The sequence below is a fragment of the Phaseolus vulgaris genome, chromosome 1, assembly GCF_051622355.1.
Source record: "Phaseolus vulgaris cultivar YP4 chromosome 1, ASM5162235v1, whole genome shotgun sequence".
NCBI lineage: Eukaryota > Viridiplantae > Streptophyta > Magnoliopsida > Fabales > Fabaceae > Phaseolus > Phaseolus vulgaris.
Window position 1 is genome coordinate 54,835,002 of NC_143498.1, and position 19,269 is coordinate 54,854,270.

Below are 19,269 nucleotides of genomic sequence, written 5' to 3' on the forward strand. Positions count from 1 at the left end.
TGTAAAGCAAAACTCTCTACCAAACACTTTAAAAAAGTTTAATTAAAAACACTTATAAATAAATAAAATTGTAGTAGTGTCATGTTGATTAAAATTTTATTATAAATAAAAAATTATTTTAAAGTTTGGAAGAGTTTAGAAAATAAGTGGACGTGATGTGTGTTATTATGACATGCTCATAAAAAGTCAACGCATATTAGACTGAAATGATTGAAGTGATTCCATGAACATGCCTCTCAACTTTTATGCACTATGATACCAAATACTTCTAAATTCACTTTAAATAGAATATGATTTTAATGTGCCGAGTCAAAATAAAATAAAGGTTTTAATGTATGATTAGTTTATTAAATTTTGATTGAGTGTAAATGTTTTTTTATTTTTCAGTTTTTAACTATTTATTTTTTATTTTTAAAATTATGCAAATTTGATTCATTTATTATTTTTTTCTTGTTCATTTTAATTCGTTTTCCCAAACTAAAACATTTAAATTGTTTTAAATCTTATTTTACTAGGATTGCCAAGTGATACATCAAATTTCATTCAAGATAAGCAAAATATATCAGTTGTTAAACACTTTTCTTGATTATTTTAAAGAGTCAATAATTTCAAAATAGCACTGTACTTATTTCCCAACTTTGTCCTTTCTTTTTAATTATTTTAAATGAATTATATCACCTTTTTGTAAATGAATTATATCACCTTTTTAACTTTGTCCATTTAATCCGTATAGTTTACAGGTGTTGTTTTGGGTGTGCAAGGTCATTATCAATTTTTCAAATCGTTTATTTTTATTTTCTTTGATCTCTTCATCTGTGTCTATAGATAAACAGAGATTTTACACAAAAGGGAGAGAATGTGTTGTGTTGTGTTGTGCCTACCAATGGAGATTGAAACTAGCAGCCTGCATAAGCGGGTGTGCAAAGTAAGCTCCTAAGGTTAATGCAGTGATTGTCAAGTATGGCAGTCGAAGGAACTCCTTGTAGAAATCTTGAGGTAACTTTTGTCTGCCATCAAGAATTGCTGCAAAAGGGACAACACTTGTTCGACTCTTAACTAATTCAAAATCCTCCCCAAATTTTATAGCCAGTCGTCTGTCTCCATTCCAGACACCAAACAGATGGTGAGCAATTAAGCCAAATGAGGCTGCAACAGCCACAGAATTTCCCATCCAAATCGTATGAGCAAGACACCAGATAACCTGCCCAACCATCTGAAGAGCAAATGTCAAGTGCAAGAAATGTATCTGAAGTAAAAGCAAATGGTGCAAGGGTATACATTGCGCAAGACAGAATTAAGAGGGTGTTTCCAGAAGATACTGACAAGGTATTGCTATTCCAACTATATTAGCTTATGAGCAAGAAAAAAAAAGAGACCCATTGCCAAAGAAAGAAGAAAGATTTGCATCAAAAGCAGAATATTCACTGGTCCGGATTATGAAGACCACAAAATCATGAACATGACAGAATTTATCAGTGTCATCATACTACATGGAGTTATGGTATTAGATTTATACCTGTGGATGCCTGGTTATTCTTATGATGCCAGTTTCCCATAGATGTAGTTTAGGCTTGTCAACAGCTGCAACCTCTAAAAGATTGAAAGTTGAAGGATATAAGAAAAAGAAAGAAATGAAATTGGAAATCCACAGAAGTTGATGAAGCCCAGGAGTATCCTGGACCTGCCAGAGTTGAAGTCCATCATATCTGTGGTTAATAAAATACACCTGTATCATGACGGCAAACAAGCGAAGTAATTTAGTTTGAATCAACTTCAAGTTTCCCTTGTGACAAAAATATGCTAGAAATCTAAATTACATAAAAAGAGATGGACATCAGTTATTAGGGGATACAGAGCAGTAACTCACAATAGTACTGACAGCCAAAGGTAGCGATATCCCTGCAAAAAGTACACGGTAAGGTCTTTCTCCAATGAATTTCTCGCCAGTGTTCCGGAAGCTAGCTAAGCCACTGTGGACACCAGCAAATATGAGAATTAGAATGAGCAATACCACCTGCAGAATACCATGAGAAGAGTTAGTAACCAACCAAGCACTACTGCAGCCTTCAAATGTGTTATTTAGACGAAACAGATAGTATTACATCTTTGAAATGAGTTAATTGAATGATACAGACAACTAGACAACCCATACAACTAAAAGAAAAACAAAGATCTGCATATGAATTGTGTTAAGAGGGTGTGTGGCTACAAAATAAGCACCTTCATGATGATCTCAAGCCATTACGTAAAAAGCCAGACTTAGCCCTTTACTGCAGGCTCCTAGAGAAAAGGTTGATGGTACTATGTTGTCTCCCTTTGGCCATGATTAGTCCAGTGATACTGTCAAGTTTGTACTACATACTCTTTTCACGTGTAGAATGCTATTGATTTTCGGGGAAGTTCATTCCCTCTAACTGACACACTTTACTTTTACTTCTTTTTTCCCAGGCAAGTTGGCGTACTTTTCAACAACCACCTTTCCACTTTTTCTTAAGGACAAACACAAAATACCAGTGCATGAAGAATAAGAGCCAGACTGTATAAACTTAAACACTCACAGGAGAACAAAATAAAATGAATTAAATTTCTGCCACAAGTTAAAATGAATATATGTCCGTCGACTCAGGAACAAGTTAAACGAATGAACTTCTGAAAAACTTGAGGAACACAAATTAATTCTAACTTATAGGAAAGTTTGATTTGTTTTCATCCTAGATTCATTTTGCTTTCTTCTCCTCAAAGTGCTTTTTAAGGAGTTTTTATCCAAACTGGCTCTGAAGCTGCACCAACAAACCTAACCCGTCTTCCAAATTCAATCCAGTTACAAGACAAGTTATTCATTGGAGCCATGTGTCCACTTCACTCTCAACAATTCAAAGCAAAAAACATGGGACTGTGGACCTTCTTCAGACCCTGTGAGTCTGGAAAGAGCTGTCATATACACTAACATAACTCTTACAATTGAAATGAAAAGTCAACTCACCCTTCCTTTTCATTGATTCTAAACCCATCCATTGGGGCAAAAATACCAAAATTTCAAAGAAAACAACAAATTAACCGCCTTGATTTCAGAACACACTATTGACCAGTAAGCATCAGATGATGAAACACAGAAAACAAAATAGCGGAAATTGTTGATAAAAAAATGAAGGAGTGTAACCTCATGAGAATCGGACAGCGACGAAACGGCGTCAATGAAAGCTTTGCCGTAGCCAGTTGAATTGTCAATCCATGCGACGTTGAGAACATAGAGAACCACTCCGAGAATGGCGGTGAAATAAATCCAGGAAGATATTTTCTGTTTCCCCAATTCAAACACGGCAGAGTCCTCGCCGACGAACCCTAAATCCTTGTCGGTGTCGCTCTCACTCTCTTTAATTGAGGTTCGGACAACGAAGTGGCGAGCATGAGTGGGCGATTTTGAATGAGAACGAAGGAAATTGGGGAAGCATAGAGATGCATGTTTTAGGTTTGTTTTGGCGGTTGAATTGGAAGAAGAGAGCGGAGAAAAAGATGCACGACGGTGGCCGCAGTTGAAAAACAGAGAGACTGAGCTACACAGTGCCATCTTACTTCCCTTCTTTCCCCTCTCTTCTCGCTTTATTCTATCATATTTGATGTTAAATATCTTAAACCTAAACTATGTCACTATATTAAATATCACATATCATGTTATCATATTTGTTATTAATGAGGATGGCTTATTCTCATTTTGGTGTATATGAGCATTGTAAGGCTTTCTGAGTTGTTCAAAGATTCTATGATTTAATGTAGGCTTAAATCAGTAAAAATGTAAATGATAGTTTTTGTATATGAGTAAATAAATAATAAGATGATAGGGTGATTGGTCTGTATATCTGGTGGTGTAATAAATAAAATAGGTCGATTTTAAACTATATGTTCGGACATGACGTTACTTTGACATAAATCAAGGGATTCTAAATTAATTAGTCTTAATGGTTCAATTAAGATAGAATTATGATCATAATCAGAAAGGTAAGGTGAATTTTGTCAATATATACTAGAGATGACATCGATGAGAAAAATCATCTCTTACATATCAATTGAGGGTGCACTCACTCTTGACTACTTTGAGTGTTCTTCACTTAAGATCGACTACTCCTTTTATCTAGAATAAAGATAAATTTACAAGAGAAATAAGGTAATTATAGATTCACGAATTTGAGTAGAAACTCAATAAAATGACTACTAAATCATAATATTTTAACTTATTTTTTGATAAGTGTGTCCTAATTAAGATTGAACTGGGAAAATATAAGTAGTTAGTGTCGATTTATAAAATAAATTGTTATACTTGTTTTAGCCATATTTATCCATTATCCTATTGTAATATTTTTTAAAATGAAGTGAAAATTATAATTTAAAAAAAAAATCAATTAACCCTTACACCTCAATGGAATTATAGTGTATAGATTGGGATTGTCTTTGTAATTAAAGGTAGGTAATTTAGGCTCAAACCCCTATGTGACAAAAATTTATAAAATTCTTGACATGAGAGTCACAGCAATGATTGTAGTAGGAGTACATAATTGTGGTTTAGGAACAACTTACCTCGGACAAAATAAATGTGGTCACTAAATGTAAATGATTGATTGATAAAAATGGACCAAGTTTCTATGAAATCTGATCTCCACCATCACCGGTTTTTATCTCAACTACTTTTGGTCACTGCTATAACATTCGCAGGCCCACATCGACATGTGTCCTTTAAATCAAACATTAACAAACACATTTTTATATAATCATTCTTACAACTTTCATTTTAATATTTTTATTATATATTTATTTTTAAATCTACCCTAAAAAATTATATACAAATCTAAATTTTTTCAAATCATCATTTTCTAAATCACTATCTCATTCATTCATTATATAAGTGTTAGTAGCATGTAATTCAGATACACACATTACATTTCAAACTCACATTCCCTCAATCTCAGTTCCAACCTCTTAGTTTAGCATCGAAACATCTAAATTTGGCTTCTCCCTGTATCTTTTACCTTGAAAATGTCTGCTGCTGTGTCTTCCACAACTTCTCATTTTGTGGAAGAGCTCAAAAACAAAGCAACAGACAACAACAACAACGTTGGTGGCGAACCAGAACAGCCTCCTTACACTGATAGTGCCAACTCTGATGTTGCAGAAGAAACTGAGCCAGAGGAAGATGATGACTCCAAATTGGAATCTGACAGGGAACTGGATATTGGTCCACAAATCACCCTCAAGGAACAGCTTGAGAAAGATAAAGTGAGCCTTTAGTTTTTGAAATGGTTCTTCACACCCTTTGCTTTTGCAGCTGTCTTCTGATGAAAGATTTTTCTTTTGTGTTCAAAGGATGACCAGAGTTTGAGAAAATGGAAGGAGCAACTTCTGGGAAGTGTTGATATGTCTGTCGTTGGAGGTGATACTTAGTTTTTCTCTTTACTCTTCAACTTCTTTCTCTTTCAAACTCTCATAGACCAATTCCATATTTATGATTTCACCAAGATGAAGTAGATTACCCTCTTATTACTTCACTTAATCAATCAAACATTTGATTTCATAGTATATAGGTGGGTGATATCATATTAAAAAGGAAAATTTAAGTCTAACTCAACCTCATAAAATCGGTTTATGAAGTGAAGTTTCTAGTTGATGTGAGATATTCAACAACATTAACTGAAATAAACTTAAATTAGCAAAGCCTTATTGTTTTCTTAGGTTAGCTGGCTCCAGTTCTTGACAGTAATGGTAAATGTTAAATTGTTCTGAGGATGAGAATTAAGTTAAACACAGTTTGTGGCAGTAAGTTTCATTTAAGCTCCTAATGATTGATGTTTGGAGGCCATGAAAATGTGAAAGCTCTTGTGTTGGAATGCAGCAAGTAAAGACCCTGATGTGAAGATTTTGAGCCTCACTATTACAAGCCCAGAGAGGCCTGACCTCATTCTGCCAATTCCATTTACAAATGATCCTAAGAAAAGCCTCTTCACCCTCAAGGAAGGAAGCAAATGCGCCATGAAATTCACCTTCACTGTCTCCAACAACATCGTTTCTGGTCTCAAATACACCAATGTTATTTGGAAAACTGGTGTTAGAGGTGTGAGACAGTACTCCTAGTGTCTCTAACTTTAATTGATTCAATAGTGTCGTTGACAGAATTTTTCATTTCTTAAACAGTGGCCAGCAGAAAGAAGATGTTGGGAACTTTTAGTCCCCAGAAGGAACCATATACTTATGCATTGGAAGAAGAAAGCACCCCTTGTGGCATGTTCGTCAGAGGAACCTATGCAGCAAGAACCAAGGTAACAGATTCAGTGAAACTCAGAAAGTTGACTCTTGTTTAGCAAATAGGAAGAACTAACTTACTAAATTTTCTTGCTTCAGTTTGTAGATGACGATCAAAAGTGCTACTTGGATGTCAATTACTACTTCGAAATTCAGAAGAATTGGGCAAAACCTCAATGAGATTTGGCCTTGAGAAAGTGGCTGGAAAATTATCTTTCCTTTGACATTTTGTGTGTCTCTTTGGAACATGTTGGAACTCAACTTGTTTTTGCTGTTAATCAAATCCAGTTAGCACGATTGTAAACGTGCGTGCTATATGATTGTGTTACCTCTCCCCCTTTATTTTCCTGTTTCTCTATGGTTCCTTACATCCTTTTGCTTTATCTAATGCCAATATGTGACAAATAAAATCACTCAATTTTTACTGTGAAAGTTGATAGGCTTTAAATGACTCTGATACCATATAAATGACTCTGATACCATATCAAGTAGACTTTAAATCTAATTCAATCACATAAAATCAGGTGAAGTTTGCACCCACTTATAAAAGTTGAAATATCTCAATCTCTAGTCGATGTGTGAATTAAAATTCTCCCAAGAGATTAGATAGAAATGTATCCTTGTGGAGAAAGATAAACAAATGAAAAATGAATAAGTATCCTCAACTACTGCATGTGCTTTCTTATGCAAATGGCCTAAAGTTCAGTGAGTTCTTTGGTGGGGCAAAAGCTTTTCTCATCATAAGAATGGCCACATACATGCCTCAAGCATGCACTTTACTAACAGAAGAAAAATAAAGGAAAAAGCAGAACTACTAATGAAACTAAATTTGAATGCGTGCACACTGTTCTTTATAACATTTTGTGAGTGATTGGTGATTGAACTATTTTTCAGACCAATATATCTGCTACTGTACTAATCGTATTCAATTAGCCTGAGCGTGTGTATTGTTTTAATAAAATCTAGTTCCAACTTCCAAGTATTATTATAACATGAAATCTTATCATAGAAAGCCAAGTACCTCTTTGTTTGGATACATGTATATATTGGATTTTGCACATCAAACACAACAAAATACAAAAGAAAAACTAAACTCTAAACATTAGTATTTAGAAGATCAAACCAAACATTTGTCAAGAAAAAAAAAATAAATCATCACAAGACTAACAAAACCTAAATTTTACAAGGTTAAAAAGATATTACAAAGATTATATAACCTATCTTTATATAAAACAAATATGGGTGATCAGATAGCAGACAACACGACAGACCCAACACAAATACTTATTAGAATAAATAGATTTTAAATGACTCTATATTATATTAAGAAGCGGATTTAGTAATTCAATCTTATAAAACTAATTTATAAAGTGACTTTTTCACTCACTTATATACCATTAAAGGTCACTTATATACCATTAAAGGTCCTTATCTCTAGTTGATCCCTTATATACTATTAAAAAAATTTATCTCTGGTCCATGCTATATCTCCATCAGAAAAAGTTAATATGTATCAGAACTATATGAATCATCAATTGCTTGTTGCAATATGTATCAGAACTATATGAATCATCAATTGCTTGTTGCATAGGCTTAGTTAAGTTGGTATTGTTGGTTTGTTGTGTTGGGTGAATTGTTCTTTCAAATGTCAGAAAATATCCTACTTCAGTTAGAACAATAATGAGACAGAGAATGAGCAGCTCCTCATTTCCCAATCTTATAGTTGTGTTAGTGTTGAATCAGATGGATGCCAACTCATTTTGAATCAGTACGTAATGATGGTGGTTAAGAGCAGGATTAGGAGTTAAAGAAATTCAGAATGCTATGATTGCACACATGGGTGGGTCACCGGAAACCATTTTCTAACAGTTTTACAACTTTAAGATGCCCTACTTCATTCTTCTACATCTTCCCACTGCCCATTACTTTTCTCACTTAATTCCTCACTATCATGCTTTGCCAAAACAATTAGTGTATTTAATCATCCAAGTCCTGTTTCAATTAACTTTTTTTTATATATCCTAAATTTTATAATTAATTTCTTTAATAGGTAGTAGAAAAGAATAATTTCAAAAATAATGACTTCCAAACATCATTTAACAATTCAAGATTTCAAGTACTTTTGTCCCTAAATTAGACGTAACACGCCTATTAGGATTTCAAGTGTTAGCTTGTTCCAAATTGGATAACAACGAATCAAGAAAATCAAGATACTATTTCCAACCTAAAATCTTAAGATATTAGATATGTGGATCTTCTTTCATATATTGTTCTTGAGACACATTCCTAAACAATGTTGGACAAACTTACATTTAGAATATACTCCCGCACAAGCAATTGTGGTTACCCACTTGTATCGTCTTTTTTTATCACAACGCTTACCTGAAATCTTTTGTCAAAAAGACTTTCAATACAAGAAATCCTAACAATATAGGATTCAACCACTCATGTATTTAATCCACGCTAACCACATCAATTTGTAGAGTACAAACACAATTCGTTGATCTGTCAAACCCTCAAACATAACACGAAAATAAAATAAACAAATCAATTTCCAAAAAAAAAACAATGATAAAACAGAATATAAAAAATCACACATAAAATAATTTAACATGGTTCGACAGATAATCGAACCTATATCCACCAAATATAAATTTATTATGAATAATAAGATATATGTATATTATAATTTCAAGACATGTAGACGGTCCATAAGCTTGATATAAAAAAGAGAAAATTGTAAAAGTAAACACATAAATTCAGAAATAAGTAATTCAGACGCATTCTTGATTATATTTGTATTTCTTTAAAAAAGCAAGAATGTAATAAGCTTTTAATTTAAAATGCATAGTAAGACTTTTGAGTAGCTTTTTCCATAATATATAGATGCTACTCTGTAGTGTGCACTGTGCTATGATTACATGCATGCCCTGTAGTTGATGATGCCTTCAGCAGAAAACAATTATGGTGGAACTGAAATGCTGCTAATCTTTTTCTGATCATGTGTTGTCGGCTATGGAATCATTTCACCAAAGGTAAAGGACTCTCTTTAACCTTACTTTCTTCCAAAGTAAAGTTGATTAGTAATTACTAACATTAATCATTGTATGAATCACAGACACAAGCCATGCAGGAATTTCACTTGGATAATTTTCAACATTGCTTAACTCACAAGTTAAAAGACTAGTTTAGATCCAAATATCAGTAGAAAATCAGTATTTAGATAAAAAATAATTAATAATTATATTAATTAAATTAGATATTATTTTAGACACTAAAAAGTTGTATCTAAAGTAGTTTTTATTATTAATAAAAATTTATAAAATGGTTTTTAAATTGGTATCTAAATTAGTTACCAAGGTTTTAACTACTAATATTTTAGATTCTAAATTAGTTTCTAAAAGACTAATAGAGATTAATTTAGAATAACTAAAACTTTGGTATCTAATGATTAGACAACAATTTATAAACTATTTTATTAATAATAGAAATTACTTTAGATACTAGTAATTTTTTAGTTTATAAGATGATTTCTAATTTAGTCAAATAGTAACCAATTTAATTTTCTATTTTAAATTATTGGGCTTTGTTTGTTTGACCCAACTTTCCTTTTTATGTTTCAGCTAGGTCTCTTACATATAGTTTCTTATATATAGACCATGTATTTTACTCTCTAATATAGAAGAAAGTGGACTTTAAGCCTAACTCAACCCTATAAAACCGGCTCATAGGGTTGAGGTTTGCACTCACTTATATACAATGAAAGGCTCTAATCTCTAGTCGATATGGGATCTCCAACATAATAGTGTATATATATAAAATGTTGTCAAATAATTAAAAACTATATATAAAAAAATACAGATTAATTACCGAAATTGTAAAACTTTAAAGCATAAACATCAAATATTTCTATCTTAAGAAATAAAAATATTCAGATACTGAGAAATGAACATGTATACTAAACTTTATACAAATTAATAATGATAACACATTAAAACAGTCTTAAATAAATAATCATGTAAAATAATAATTGGTCTATGAACATACATAACAAATTGAATTGAATAAATTTTATTTTCTATTTTAAATAAATCAATCGATTTGACTCACCAATAATCTAGAAATTGAGTAGAATTGATTGTCTTATGGTTGGTAAAAAAAGTTAGACAATTGACTTATCTTTAGAATTCTCTGTAAGGAATTGTGATGAGTGGAGTTAATTGAATTTGAGTAGCCTAATAAAAGCAGACAAAGACATAAACACTGTGCAATTTGGATTGGATTTTTCTAAATTTGTGAAAAGCACACTTCCCTTGATTGACAAAGTTATAGTTATTGTTTCCTACACATCATCTATTTCCTAAAATAATGGCTAAATAAGTGCTTTTGAAACTTCAAGAAGGGAAAATCGAGTTTGAGTTTGACCACAAGACAAACCAATGGTCATAGGAAGTTGGTTTGACAAACATTGCATGGCCAATCCAACAAATGAGTGAAGTCAATTATGGGTTCCTTCTAGTTGACCGAAACAAGTTAAAATGAAAGTTTTCTTCTCTGTATTTCGTCCACCTAAATCTTGAACACAACCACCATTTCATGTTGCAATAAATTGGAACATGAAATTTTGTGATGGCATCAGACACTTTAAATAGTGTTGGAGACACATATTAGACATCTACATGTGTACGTACTGGTACGATACATATTGTTGAACGGTTCAATTCAAAAAATATTTATTAAATTTCTAACAATTTTAGCACCGTTCGAACTCAATTGTAAAAAAGGAAAAATACATTAATTTTTTAACAACTCAAATTTAGTATATGAAATTTTAATATGATTATAAAAATAAGATAAAATCCTTTTGAACCAACCAGAAAAAATATATTTTTATTAAAAAAAATTGAAACACTTGTACACCTAAATCTTAATTATCAATTTATATAATTTATAATTATATAATATATAAATTCGTGTTCTGTATCCTATATTTTAGAGATTATACACATTTTCGTGTTTGTGTCGTATTGACATCTATGTTAATAGGTGATGGGCCAACATCATGTTATACCTTGATTCATTTGGGTTCCCTTACTTTTTGTTTTTTCTTTTCAATTTTTTCACAAGTTGGTAGAAGGTTGATCAAAATGTAAATTAAGACCACAGCCACATTTTAATTTTCTATCACCTCTCATTTTTTGTATAGTGCACTGTACAAAGTGATCAGAAAGTACATGCCTATGTACATGTGATCTATAAGTTCACACAAAAATTAAGCAACAAATGAAATCCACCAATGTTTCTCTACTCTCTACACACATACCTAAAAGAGAACTTAACTAGTAGTAGTCTAACAGTGCAAACTTGACCTGTAATCCAATCTTACCACCCTCAGTCACAAGCTTAGCAGCTGTTACCAACCAATGTCCAGGAACATCATGTGGCCCCCTCAGAACCTCACTTGTATCCACATATCTAAGCAGTTTTCCAGAAGGAACAGGCACAGGTGGACCATCTGGATAAACACCAGAGTCAAGTGCAGTTGGAGCCTGCTTCTGAGGAGCAGCAGAGACACTTTGCTGTGTGAATGAAAATGTTGTGCTTAAATTTGTGAGGAAAGATGATTTTCTTGAAGCCTCTGGTGCACCATCCCAATCTGACTTCCTGATACTGCAATTGGATATGTGGGTATATTGTAGGCGCAGGTGAAGCACATTCTTTGGCCAATTCCCTTTGCTTATGAGCTGTGCACCAGTTACAATGTAAACACCACCATCAACACCTGATTCATGCAACCAGTTAGGGTCATGTTTAACCACTGCAGTGCACACGTTTGCAAATCCCTTCCACCTTATTGGTTCCAGAAAGGTGTCACAGGATTCGTTATCATCAGATCCTCGCCACAATGATGCGCCTGAAGAGTGGATCATTGTCTTTGGGATTGGGAGGCTTGAAAGATGGTGTACGTGTATTGCAAGTCTATCACATTTTCTTCCCTCCAAGTACAGACGGAGGCCTACCACAGGCTTTTCTTCACTCACTACCTGATATTATTTTGCATAGAATAAAATGTCATGATTAAGACACAAACAACCTTACACACTATTTGGTCATTATCGGACCACTCATAATATGTTGTCTCACGTACGAGTTCTTACTCTCTACGTGAGAAAGTGTGTTGGAAATCTCACATCCACTAAAGATTAAACATGATTTTAGTGGATTAGACATGGTATATAAGTGGGTGTAAACCTCATCTTATAAGTCAATTTTATGAGATTGAGTTAGACTTAAAGTTCACTTCTTAATAAATGTCAATCACTCAAATAGAGTTTGCCTGAAAGTACCTGTGCAGAACTGACATGAAGCTTGGGAGACATGAAACCAAATTGCAGGGAAGGGGAAGTACTCTTTTTCCTTTGATGCCTCAGAGGTAGCTCATAAAACATGGGTGCCCATTGCCTTGGAATTTGAAACTCCAAGAAGCATTGTAAATCTTCGGGAGGGGGCTTATCTGTAAAACACAAATGAATCAATCAAGTGTTGTGTTTCTTAACGATCACAACCCCTTTTACTTTACTGTTATTGTTAATTTTCATTGGTTGCAGATATGTTTTGAATTTTATTCATGAAATCACTATTAGATTCTACGCTATCATCGTAATTTTACAGCAAAATGGCTGCTACCAATATATGTATAAAAGATGGCTTGGGATCATTTGACCATCTCTATATTATCCTCTTTCTAGCATTAGACAAGTCTACGCTATCATCATCGTAATTTTACAGCAAAAAGACAGTTACCAATATAAAGTTCTATATTATAGAATTATTAGTCTATCTGAGAAGAAGCACGTACAGCGTAAATACAAATTGATTGCATGACTAAGATAGCCGCTTCCAGGAATTCCTGTGAGAAGTGATGAAATAGGCACAAACTTGAAGAGGATAGCTTCAGGATTAGAAGCCACTGTCTGGAGCCAATTTGAGTGACCGTGCTTGAACACATCTCCTCCTCTTTTTGAACAGATGATACTGAGGCCCTTTTCCAACATAAAATTAAGACATTAACAGCTTTGAAATTTAAATCTTATTCAGTTCAAATTTCAAAAATGGCAAATGTTCCTCTTTTTGTGACTCACATCCTTGCTTGAGGTTTCTGAAATGCTGGTGAACTGCGTTGTGTTTGATTGCATCACTTGATTGAAGACCTCAGGAACCTACACGAATAAGAGATGCTGCATCAGTAAGTAACAAAGATATAATCACATAGGATTGTTGTTACTGTCAATATAACTAAGATATCAAGTTGCATAATGTTACTGTATATGTAAAATAAGGTAACAAAGTAAAAATTATAGAAGATAAAGGACAATATATATACTTGATTACCTTTTGTTTGGCTTCTGTGGAGGTGTTTGGCTGTTGTTGAGAAGGGCTTCTTAAATCTTGAAACAAAAAATCTCCTAGATTCTCTAAATGTCTTCTTAGATCAGCAGGTGAAACCTTTGAAGAATGCTTTTGTTTGACACATATTACATCTTGACCTCCAACAGCCATACCTGTTATTATGTGTGTTCCATATGTTTGAATGAACCTGCCTTAACAGAAATGAACACCAACATTAACATTTGTTTTGTCTTTGTATGTGTTTGTTGTTGTGGCTTTGTGCTTACCTGGTTAATGAAGCAGGGTCCCACTGAGGTGGAACAGAGTTTTTGACTTCGTCTTGCAGAATGAGGTGTGAAGCAGTAAGGTGGAAATAGTAGAGGGAAATGAAATAAGCATCAAAAGCAAGATACTTGATGTTATGAGCATCACGATACCAATCACCACTCAGATCAAAAAGAGCATTGAAATAGCCAGAAGGAATTTTTCCTTGTATTGCACACTTTTGATTTAGCAACTCAGACATCTGCTAGTAAACAATACAGTCATGTAACACTGCTTAAATTGCTTATCTAAAAAAATTGTAGCAGATTGAATCAAGTCAATAAAACACCATCAACAGTAAATAATATATATATTTAATAAACATTTATAATAATATTTTATAAAAAATAAAATAAAATAAATAAAATATTAATTTATTGGAATGTAAAGGGTTTTAACTGTTGACAGTGTCAAGCAAGTTTTTTCCTAGTGAATGATAGTTGCAGCTATAAGGGAAAATAGAAGAATTATAACTTCTAACATACTTTAGTCCTATGTGAAACAAGTAAAAGAAAGAAATAGTTTTATTATTATTATTATTATTATTATTATTATTATTATTATTATTATTATTATTATTATTATTATTATTATAACAAAATAGGAGCCAAGCTAAGTTTGTTTATATCAAATTTAGAATAGAAGATACAGTAATTTATATTTTATTGAAATGTTAAGTTCTTATTGTAAAATTCAAGTTTTATTGGTTAATGATGAATTTTCTTGATGTAAAACACTAGTTTTTTCTATATAAAAATATTTTTCTGAGTGAAAAAAATTATGCATACTTTTATTAATTGGTTAGTGTTCAAAAAAAATTTAAATACTATAAAAATAATTCAAGGAAATTTTTAAAAACAAAATTAATCAAATTATAAACTAGAGAAACAATTTAAACTCAAGTTCAAACCTCTAATTAAGCTCAAATGAATAAACTAGTTAAGTTTAAATCATCAATCTTTTAACTAGACTATATGAATACATAGTTAAATCTTGTAATGAATACTGAATAAAACTCATATGAAATATCAGGACATTATTTTCAATTTAAAACCTTAAAGTAATAGTTATAATTCTTTTCATTATATATTATCCATCTTACTCATTTTTTCTCAATATAAAATCTTTAACTCATCTTAATATCTTTAAGAGACTCACCCCTCTTTACAAACTTATTTTTTACATGTATACAAAATACAAAATATTAACTAGAAGATTTTAATTTTAAACTATAACCAGTTCACTCCAATAATGTAAAGTTTAAAAGGCTAAATTCCACTTTCATCTCTTGATATACTCAAATTACATTACTATTTTTCTTTTATTTTGAAAAAATCACATTCTATATGTTCCAATTCCTTTTAACATACACGAATAATTTTTTTAGCTGTGGTTCTGTAAAACAAAATTATGGTAAACAACTATAAACAGTCTTTTAATATAGTTTCAGGTCTTTTATTAATTACCTAATCTAACTTTACATTTTTCTTTTAAATTAATTGATTTTAATTTATTTATATACACGAGAGTACTTTTTTTTACATGGACATCCAATAACAACCTATCTTTGTGTTTATATCATTTAAAATATATAGAAATGAAATACACAAACATTTTTTTACATATTCTATTTTATTTTTATAACAATTATCATAAACTATATTCTTAATTTTTATTAAGTTTGAATTGACTTTCCTACCCTAGTTTTTCAATAATTACATTCTCCATCTGACCTCCTCTAACAAATAACACAAATGACTAATTTATTATTTAATCTCCATTATCACTCTTTTATTTTTATTTAATTTAAAAAAAGTACAGAAAGATATATCATTTTTACTAGAATAACTTTTTATTAAATATAAATATAAATTTATAAGAAAATTCGTCATACGTCTATTATCTAAAATGTATAAATAATATTAATAATTGTGTCTTGGAATTGTTGAATGATGCACTCAACATACATAGATCTTCTGGATTTTTGAGTAGTCTACAGGAATATTCTAGCAACTGGTCAATTTGTTCATTATTTCGTAATCTATTGAAAATAGTAAACAAAAGTAACATTTTTAAAAAAACTCCACAGAAGAAAAATACAATATCATTTTATCTGTTTCCCATTTTTCACTAACAGAAAAAAGAACTTCTCTCCAAAATCTTATTGCTATAATTAATATATATATATAGTTAATTTAATTTAGTTAATATGATGACTATTTAAAATTGAATTTTATTTAGTTATTTTATTTGTAGTGAGAGTTAAGAATATCTTAGGTGTATGTGAAAAAGTCACATCTGTATCATCAGTGGCTCAGTTTCTGAAACATGACACACACATACGAATTCAACAACATAAGTTTGACAGAATTTCACACCATTTCTTAAAGTAAAGTGATATAGGATAGAGATCCCTAGAGATTAGAGTTTTTAATTGTATATAAGTGGGTGCAAACCTCAAATTTATGAATTGGTTTTACGGAATTGAGTTAGACCTAAAGTCCATAGACCTAAAGTCCATATTAGTATTAAAGTTATTTTGAACCTATCCGAGTGTTTGTGTTTATGGGTTGACTTAGATTTAAAGTACAATTTATAATAATATACGACACCAAAAATCAAATCCTCTTTGCAGTTCAGAATTTGTAAGCAGAAGATTCAAAACCTTTTTTTATACGATATGAAGAAATCACATCAATCTCTGCATATATGTTCATAGATATATATATTTTCATGAACATTAACCATTTTTGCAGTGAGCAATTTGATATTGTTATGTGAAGAAGAATCAGAGAAAGAGGAAGGGAATTATAATAACCTGGTTGAATTGAAGAACATGAGATTTGAAACGAAGACTATCCCCCTTGTCACAGCTGATATCCTGGGAAACATTGGGAATGGTAGCAGCAGTACCAGGAACAGTAATGTTCCTCTTGTTCTCTTCGTCAACAACCACCAATCTTCGTCTTCCTTGTCCCTTGGCAAACTTCAACCTGAAATCACTGGTGAAATCGAACCCTTTTCCCAGACACTCTATGGGATTGGAAGAGACAGTTTCCATGCCCATCACCACCAATATTTGATATAATAATAATATTGTGTGTGAGGGTATATATTCTTAGGCAGCCATAACTACCTAATAACCCTTAAATTAATGGCTCTTCTTCGCTACGTGACTGCTATGGTAATGGCGGTTTGACCTTGGACCACACTTTCTCTCTCTCTCTCTCTGTCCTGCAAGACATTAAAACAAGAACCAAACTCAATTAATAACAACGTAAGACTAAAATTGCAACCAATTGTAAATATTATTAAGAGTTTGATGCGTTAATGTAATGATAAAGCAGAGATTAGCAAAGTGTGTTGGATGGAAGGAAGGTTCGAGGAAGGAAACTAAATTAGGTTTGAACTTTACCCGCCACTCCCTACTATTTTTCCTACCCATGCTAATCAAACCATTCATAAATACAATTTTTTCTTTATTCACTATAATCCAATATCTAATTACTACTTTATTTTTCACTTCTTTGACAATCCTTATAATTATATATAATTTTTGATGTGATAAATTTAGAAATAAATATATATATAATAAGGAGTATATTTGTAATTAAATGATATAAAAAAATATTAAAAATTGGAAGGTGTGGTTATATAAAAAATTGGAATGGTCAATGTATCATTATCTACGAAGTTCAGACACTCATCTTATTATCAATTTATATCATTTATATTTGTGTCTGCATGTTTTACATCTTAGAGATTATATGTATCTCTATGTCTGTGTCGTATCAGTATCTGTGTTAGTGTTTATGATACATAGATCATTATTTTAAAAATTTTTCTTTTTAATCAATGATATTGGATATCATTTTCTATGCATTTGTTGCTCTTTTATTAATATTTTCAGTAGGATATATATGTATTTAATTATAATTTTTGAAATAGTTGTTATATAATTAATAACTTTTTATGTAAGTTAATGATCGTTGTTGAACATAATTTTCAAGAGATCACAACTTTTATTGAAACAAATAAGCTTGCTTATTTAAAGATTTTTTTCTTCTTAATATTTTGAAATTTTAAATACCATTTTCTTCATTTATATTAATTTTAAAATTCTAAATCCAAATAATTTCGATACTAAACCAACATATTTTGGTCTAAATACAACAATATTTTATATTCATTAAATATTTTTCATGGATATTAAATGTCAATAAATATTGAAGATGGTATGTGATTGATTATAGTTTGTATTTGTTAAAATATATTCCAAATGCATTGTGAAAATAAGAGAAGAAGTACAATTAGCTTTTACAGAAGGAATAGCAAAATACAATTTGAATTTTGTTTAAAACAGTTTTAAAGATTTAGCATAATTTTTGAAACAAAATAAAAGTATATCAACACTTCCCTTTGAATTTGAATTTTATTAATATTCAGTCTTTGAAATTTAAAAATGTGTAATTAAAAAGTATATAATTTAATTTTAAATAGAATTATTAATTGATGCAATATAAGGAAAAATATATGTATTTTTTAATGAAAATTTTTAAAAAAAAGTCCTTGGTAATTAAAGAAAAAATTAATTTGAAAGTGAGAACAGAATAAAAAAAAAGGTAAAAGTCAACTTTAGTTGAGTCGTTGGTCTTCGGTCTTCAATGAGGCATGGCATGAGCATGAAATGACTCAACTACCCTTCTCGTTTCTTCAATTTACGATAACATTAAAAATTGTATTTTGTTAAGTTCAAATTCTACTAAAATTTATTAGAGAATAACACATGCATTATTTATGTTACTGTAAGTTTTCTCTAAAAAATCATTACATTTTCTCTCTTCAATAATATTTAAATTCTTAAATCAATATATTTTATTAAGACAATTTTCAATCATTTAGGTGTTATTAAAATCATTTTTAATGTCTGAAAAAAGTATTATGTAATTTTTATTTTATTTTAGAAACTACTTTTTAAGAGAAAACAATTAAAGAGAAACATACAAATTGGCTTTCCTTTTTTTTTTAAATCTTATTTAAAAATATAAACAATTAGTCTATATTTATTTAAGTTAAACAGTCCAAATCAAAACATATAACAAGTAATATGTAATTATTGACTTTACATTACATAATTGAATTAACATCATATTAAGAATTTTAAGACACTTTATAGTTGAATTCAACATATTATTTTCTTTGGAGAAAAATTAAAACAAACCTAATAGTCATAGAAAAGTGTTGAAGTCTCTTAACATTAATAATATA

At 30.9% G+C, this 19,269-nt stretch overlaps 3 protein-coding genes across 3 annotated transcripts; 1 reads left to right on the top strand and 2 right to left on the bottom strand.

Moving 5' to 3' along the window:
- Positions 1–772: 772 nt before the first annotated feature.
- Z-ISO (15-cis-zeta-carotene isomerase) lies at positions 773–3,650 on the bottom strand. Its single transcript, XM_068618386.1, has 4 exons — positions 3,161–3,650; positions 1,868–2,014; positions 1,517–1,726; positions 773–1,213 (listed from the first exon to the last, which is right to left on the bottom strand). Exons 1-4 carry the CDS (start codon positions 3,566–3,568, stop codon positions 878–880), a joined length of 1,101 nt encoding a protein of 366 aa, XP_068474487.1. The 5' UTR covers positions 3,569–3,650; the 3' UTR covers positions 773–877.
- Positions 3,651–4,860: 1,210 nt separating this feature from the next.
- On the top strand, positions 4,861–6,720 carry LOC137815269 (rho GDP-dissociation inhibitor 1). The gene is made up of 5 exons (XM_068618387.1): positions 4,861–5,268; positions 5,356–5,422; positions 5,882–6,100; positions 6,181–6,305; positions 6,388–6,720. The coding sequence occupies exons 1-5, from the start codon at positions 5,029–5,031 to the stop codon at positions 6,466–6,468; spliced, it is 732 nt and encodes a 243-aa protein (XP_068474488.1). The 5' UTR covers positions 4,861–5,028; the 3' UTR covers positions 6,469–6,720.
- Positions 6,721–11,459: 4,739 nt separating this feature from the next.
- Positions 11,460–17,427, bottom strand: LOC137815270 (MACPF domain-containing protein At1g14780). The gene is made up of 7 exons (XM_068618388.2): positions 16,820–17,427; positions 13,965–14,203; positions 13,681–13,885; positions 13,431–13,508; positions 13,148–13,331; positions 12,636–12,802; positions 11,460–12,332 (listed from the first exon to the last, which is right to left on the bottom strand). The coding sequence occupies exons 1-7, from the start codon at positions 17,066–17,068 to the stop codon at positions 11,628–11,630; spliced, it is 1,827 nt and encodes a 608-aa protein (XP_068474489.1). The 5' UTR covers positions 17,069–17,427; the 3' UTR covers positions 11,460–11,627.
- Positions 17,428–19,269: the final 1,842 nt, after the last annotated feature.

Coding starts and splice junctions, on each gene's coding strand:
- Z-ISO (XM_068618386.1), bottom strand. CDS start 3,568: ATGGCACTGTGTAGCTCAGTCTCTCTGTTTTTCAACTGCGGCCACCGT. Junction 2,015..3,160: donor CGCTGTCCGATTCTCATGAG/GTTACACTCCTT, acceptor GGTATTCTGCAG/GTGGTATTGCTCATTCTAAT. Junction 1,727..1,867: donor CTTTGGCTGTCAGTACTATT/GTGAGTTACTGC, acceptor GTCATGATACAG/GTGTATTTTATTAACCACAG.
- LOC137815269 (XM_068618387.1), top strand. CDS start 5,029: ATGTCTGCTGCTGTGTCTTCCACAACTTCTCATTTTGTGGAAGAGCTC. Junction 5,269..5,355: donor AACAGCTTGAGAAAGATAAA/GTGAGCCTTTAG, acceptor TTGTGTTCAAAG/GATGACCAGAGTTTGAGAAA. Junction 6,306..6,387: donor CCTATGCAGCAAGAACCAAG/GTAACAGATTCA, acceptor TTCTTGCTTCAG/TTTGTAGATGACGATCAAAA.
- LOC137815270 (XM_068618388.2), bottom strand. CDS start 17,068: ATGGGCATGGAAACTGTCTCTTCCAATCCCATAGAGTGTCTGGGAAAA. Junction 14,204..16,819: donor ATGTTCTTCAATTCAACCAG/GTTATTATAATT, acceptor GTTTACTAGCAG/ATGTCTGAGTTGCTAAATCA. Junction 12,333..12,635: donor TTCATGTCAGTTCTGCACAG/GTACTTTCAGGC, acceptor AAATAATATCAG/GTAGTGAGTGAAGAAAAGCC.